This window comes from Triturus cristatus, chromosome 8 (assembly GCF_964204655.1).
Source record: "Triturus cristatus chromosome 8, aTriCri1.1, whole genome shotgun sequence".
Lineage (NCBI taxonomy): Eukaryota > Metazoa > Chordata > Amphibia > Caudata > Salamandridae > Triturus > Triturus cristatus.
The window spans coordinates 107,756,215-107,762,214 of NC_140591.1; the positions used below are offsets into that span (position 1 = coordinate 107,756,215).

The following is a 6,000-nucleotide window of genomic DNA, read 5'->3' on the forward strand; positions in this document are numbered from 1 at the left end:
TAAGAGCCCTTCACACAAAGAGATTGCTGGGTGGTGTCTGATGTCTTTGTCTTATTGTTTGATTCACAATCCATTTCATGAACCTGCCTCTTAGGTGTGAAGTAATGCTTCTCACTATATGCTCCAATGAGTTCCCACTAGTCAGGCAAAATGCTGCTCGTGAAGCCACCAAGAGTCGAGCACAACTCATTATGTGAGGGATCTCGGAGAGCTGCATGTGTGTGCTATCACTCCCCATCTAGTCTTCAGGAAAGACTTGAAGACTATATTATGTTAGTTCTTCTTCTTTCCCATGCTTTTCATGTGTTCAGTTCTGTCTAGAGAAGTGTTCTCAGTGCAGAGAATAGTCACACAGCTGATGCCGAGGCCGACAGAGGTTTATTGTAAGGATGAAGGGTTGCTTACCAGCAGGTGTTTAGAGATTCTGGAAAAGATACCTCACCCACAACTTATCGTGGCATGCTTCATCATAGGTGACCAATTCACACCAATATACGTAAGTATCACTCTGGTGGACTCAACCTATGACAGGAGTTTTACATGAGTATTTTCTGGAATAAAGTAGGAGTCCAGTTCAATAAACATATCACAGGAATTTCCCACACAAGTTTAATGTATTCTTTGAGAACCTTGGATATGGTTAAAAAAAAGGACAGGGTAGTGGTAGAACTGCAATGGTTCTAAACCCCTTATAAATGAAGCCAACATGTTTTGGCCGGATTCAAAGCCCATTCGGGTCAGCGACCTTCTTCAGGGCTCCTATGCTCACTGCCTTATTAAACAAACATCCCATGCACACAAATGAGGCCTTACTCTCTCCTACCTTTATTATTTCTACTTTTGGGAGCACTCTTACTTACTTTGGATTCAGGATTGCCTCGTCGGTGCAGGGGCACTTCCCCTGTAGTCACTCTTTCATCCTGAAGTAAATGCTGCTGGTTTTAGCTATGTCTTCCCTGCCCGCTGGTCACCTTTGGGTGATTGTGGGCATTACAAGAATGCAGATTAATCAATCAACATTGTGGTCCTCATCCTAGTCGGGTGGTGAAATAACATCCTCTGAATTTCTGGGAGAAGTGCTAAATATGGAAGAGAAACCAATCCCTTTGAAGTGCTTTAGTTTACAAACTATTTCAATCTGCCAGAATCCTGAGACTAGTTTAGATCATGTATCTGTAGGGCAACTCATTTTTGCAACATGCCACATTTCAACCTTTTGTCACAAACTAGTTCAACTGAAGAGTTTATGAAATGTTAACGTGTGAATTGCTGCTACTCATATTGCACTTGAAACTTTTTTTATAATAATATTTTTACAAAAAACTCTTTTTCAATATCTGCAGGATTCCTCCAAAAGAGATGAAGTAACAAGTAACAAGTAACAAGACAGCGGAAGGTCAAGATGTGTGACTAAAAATTAAAAATGGTGGATTCTCTCAGACAAAAGACGAAGGCGTCAGCACAAAGTAATGGAGTTGGCTGGGTTCCTTGCGGAATGTTCCGGAAGGCGACCAAGAGCACAGAACTCGTTCTCACCCAACGACCAAACTTGTGAAGTCTAAAATAGTTTGCTAACCACTGGGCCGTTGAAGTTATAAGGATTTAAATGTATATTGTGGTTTCTAATGCCTAACTATTTTTATAAGTATGCTTTTCTAGATGCTAAAAACCTACATTTGGAAATCCATGTGTTCTTGGTGTATTGAAAAAAATGCAAAGCTTCATAACAGAACTGTTGGTGAAAATGTCCTATTGTCATTCACTTTATGGAGACAAAAAGTGTGGAGACCTGGGAGAGGATGAGGAAGAAGGGTGAGACCATCAACTGCCATTTCTTTGCCATGTTTGGGTCTCTGGCGACTCAGGCAAGGCAACAGAACAAATGGGAATCAAGCCCCGCCTCTTTTGACATCAAAGCAGTGCGTAACCATAACAATTACCCACTGTTGTGAAGTCATTGCTGTGAATAATCGATTTCGATCCGGTTGTTCACTATGGCGGCTTCCTGCGTAAGCCATATATAGCAACGCTTTTAATGTTTTGGATACCCTACCTTCACACCAGCTGTCCTGCTGCTCATATTTCAAACTGTTGGTCCATCATTACAATATCTGAACTGGACTCTGGGCTTTTTAGGTCGAGCCTGGGCAGCACATGCGCTGCTGCGAGGCATGCAGTATTGGAGTATGGCTTTGAAGCCCCTCCCACTCTCCGCCCATATTTTTAATTGCCTTGTGTCATTGTCCTTCGTGAATGCTGGATTCCGAGTCGTTATTAGGCTTGTTAGTCCCTCCTTGGTACTGCCTTGTCTGCATTTGTTACCTCCATAATTGACTGGACCTTTTACTTCGGTTGTTACACGGGATGTCTTTTTTTAGTCTGTGAGCACTATTTTCTTCTGTGAGTTTCTCCTTCTGCAGGCACGGCATGCTTTCCTGCAACTGCGCCGTTTTGCGTGCACCATTGGCGGGACACTGCTTGTTGCGAGAGCTGTCGAGGAAGCGTACATTACTCCCAGTGATATGGCATAAACACTTAAACAGTACACAAATGAATGCAAACCTCTGGAATTGCATTTACATTTGAGGGCCTCATGTTCTATCCAGTATTGTGCATCTTTCTGGCCCCGATGCTCACTTTCATATCCCGCACCTCTCAGTCAAATAAGAAAACACATTATTACAACTAGCTGAGTGGTTTCTTTTACAACTCAGGAGTGGCACAGGCGATGCAACAGCAGGCATCCCACATAACTCCCCTCAACTTTCACTTGTGAGCTGCTGCACCACAAGCTGACACCAATTATGAACTGCAAATAAGTAACCGATTTAAAACAAAACAAAACGGGTAGAAAAAGAAGGTCTCTTCTAGGAGCAGCCAGAGTAATTTAACAAGCATTTGCAATGCAATAGGTCTTACATTTGGGGGAGTTTAAGCAGTAGCGGCTCGCAAAGGGTGTGCTGCGGGGCAGTAGAGCGAGGGAGGGGCAGGGTGGAGGGGCAGCAAACCTGGACATGCGACAGAACGGAGGAAAGTAATAATAACTTTCCTCTGTTCCATCCTAAGTCCATGTTCGCTACCCCCCACCCTCCCCGCCCCACAGCACGCCTTGTGCAAGCCACTACTGAGTTTGAGCTAACTGGCACTGGAAATGACAATGCCTTTTATTTATGTTTTAAAAACCAAAACATAAATAAAAGGCATTGTCATTTACAATGCCAGTTTGCTCAAACTTGCGTAAATGCAAGACCTATTGTATTGCAAATGCTTTTTTTTTTTGCCTGTAGTGGGCTGGACTCTGTTCTGTCAGCGAGCGAAAGTATGTACTCAGCTGCCCTCGTGGACTACAGCCTGCCATATTCAAAGGTCTCTGCCTGCATGAGTGCCTTCCGAGGAGCTTACCACCATGGTGGCTCCTCTGAAGGCTGGGCAGCTGAAGTATGTACTCTGCTGCCAAAGTGGACTGCAGCCTGCCATATTTAGAGATCTCTGCTGCGTGCTGGAGATCTGTGTGCCTTCCGTGGAGCTTGCCACCATGGCGGCTCCTCTGATGGCACTGAAGCTTTGATGTGCATTGCCATGTTCAACGCGCCCTCACAGCAAGGTGTTTAGTTTTACACAAACTCCCAAAGGAAGTGTGTTTTGTTGTAGGGCCAAAAATAGTGTCCTTGACATGCTAGGAGTTTTGTCCCAGAGTGTGGTGGGGTCGTATTTGTTTGTCTTCATCAGGACAGTCCGGCTCTCCCTGGCAGTCCTGAACAGGAACAAAGTATGTCAGCACATCCGTCTGGGATATTTAAACTAACAGCGATGTCTATGGTGCCATCAGTCTAAGGGTTCTGTCAGAGGTGTCTTCAGCGGCAAAAAATGACTATTTGCCAGACTCTAAAGCAAGAAAACCAGGAGTTTGGTACACAGGGTACTCCACCTCGCTTGCATTAGAGTTCCCTGCTCACCATAATGCGCCTTGTTTTCAACTCTTTGTATGGTTCTGCATTTCAGAATTTGTTCTGGGCTTTGGGTTACAGTGTCTAGCCAGGCTGCTGTGCTTAATATTAGCCTGTGGTTTCTGGTGCTCTTCTCCGGCACTTAATTAACACCAGCATTTATGACAGTCTGCCACATGGTGGTGCTGTTTGCCTAAATTAGAGATGAGCACCACAACCATTGTTTATTAATTCATCATACATTAAAAAATGAGTAATACCTGCTGTCCAAGCTATTCCTATAGCTTTGGGGGCCTGGAATAGCCTGAATTGTCCCACTTGTAGGGTGTGATGGTTAGTAGTTGTGTTGGTTCTGTCATTTGCGGGGGGCAGTGGGTGGTGCGAGCTGCAGTAGCCTCCTGATGAGGGCTCTCGCACTTATTTGTTTTACAAATTAAGCACTGGCAGGCTGTCCCCTGTACTCTTGGAAAATGTTTCATTGTTTCATATTCTACAAGCTGCCACATCTTTTTGTTTCAGTACATGAGTAAATTCGTATAGAGAATGTTTATTTGAGTTTGTGTTGGTTCTTACTCTCTAGACCAACTCCAGAAAATGGAAAATTGAGGAAAACTGTGCAAATAAAAGCACTATGTTTTCAGCCACCTGTTGTTTTTGTGTTTTTTGGGGGTCAATGAAGAAGTCATGGAACTGGGTGGAGAAAGTGATAACAGCGGGACATTATAGTGGAGGTGGGCTACTGGAAAGTACACAGTTCACGTGTGTTTTCATGATATGCACATATTGGGGGTGGAAGACACATTTTGCACATGCACACATTCACAAAACTAAATTTTGTGCCTAGTAAAATGAGAGTTGGATGTCCAGTATTCGGTATGCTCACTTAAGTACCTCTGCTGTCACTGGTCTTCCGGTGCCACGCCTGCAGTCTCTTTACCGTCAAAACGTTTTGCCGCATGAATCTTTCTGGATTCACTATGCTGTGCATTTTTTGGCCATATAGTGGTTGGGTCCGCAATTGTTGTATTTCTTCTCTTTTTTTTTCGTGGCCCAGGTGGACGTTGACATACCACCATTTGGTGTCCTTGGTGACGTCGACACGCTTCCTCCGGAAGCTCCCACCTTTGGTCGCCATCTTCGGATTTTTTTTTTGTTTTTTTCTTCTCTTCTCTTTTAATAGTTTTTCTCCTGTTTTAATAGTCTTCCTCCTGTCTCATCTTTCTGGCAGAGGAGGGTGGGATCGCTAGTGAATCCAGAAAGTCTTTAAGCTTTAAAACTACACCGACAGGTAAGAAACTATACGTTTTGCAGCGTGAATCTGTCTGGATTCACTATGCTGTGCGTAGACTTTGTAGTGGTTTGCTAGGTTTGTGGTGGATGGGTGGAAGATGAGCGCTGGTTACTGAATATGTGTTGTAAGACCTTCTGTCCCACTTTTGCTGTTTTGTTCATTTGAATATCTACGCAGTAGGGCTTAGTGAAGGTGTGCACTGAGGACCATGTTGCTGCTTGGCAAATGTCTTAAATAGGTGTATTTGCTAGGAACGCAATTGTTGCTCCTTTTTTCCTTGTTGAGTGAGCATGCGTTGCTCCATGTAATTCTTGCCCTGCTTGTTTGTGGTTGAATTGTATGGTTTGTGCAATCCATCGTGCAATGGTATTTTTGGTAACTGGTCATCCCAGAAAACTGCTGGCAAAAGACACAAAGAATTGCGTTGTTTTTCTGCACTCTTTTGTCCTTTCTATATAGTGCATTACTGCTCTCCTGGCGTCCAGTGTGTGTAACGCCCTTTCTGTGCTCGAGGTGGGTTTTTGAAAAAAACTTGGTATTTGTATTGCATGGTTTATGTGGAACCTTGACACCACCTTTGGCATGAAATGTGGGTCCGTTCTCATTACAATCCTGTCATTGTGTATTTGTTGGTAGGGCTCTTGTAGTGTTAGCGCTTGTAATTTGCTTACTCTCCGTAGCGATGTGATAGCTACTAAGAAGGCTGTCTATAGCGTGAGCATATGCAGTGTTGCTTTATGAATAGGCTCAAATGGTGCCTTC

General features: G+C 43.9%; 1 protein-coding gene across 2 annotated transcripts in view; it reads left to right on the forward strand.

Annotated features, from left to right (window-relative positions):
* RCSD1 (RCSD domain containing 1) overlaps nt 1–4,591 on the forward strand; it is a 231,137-nt gene extending 226,546 nt beyond the window's left edge. For both annotated transcript variants that reach the window (XM_085621127.1, XM_085621128.1), the window contains one exon: nt 1,344–4,591. In XM_085621127.1, coding sequence (XP_085477253.1) covers nt 1,344–1,382 — 39 coding nt within the window. In that variant the 3' untranslated portion in view covers nt 1,383–4,591. The remainder of the gene's footprint in view (nt 1–1,343) is intronic.
* Nucleotides 4,592–6,000: the final 1,409 nt, after the last annotated feature.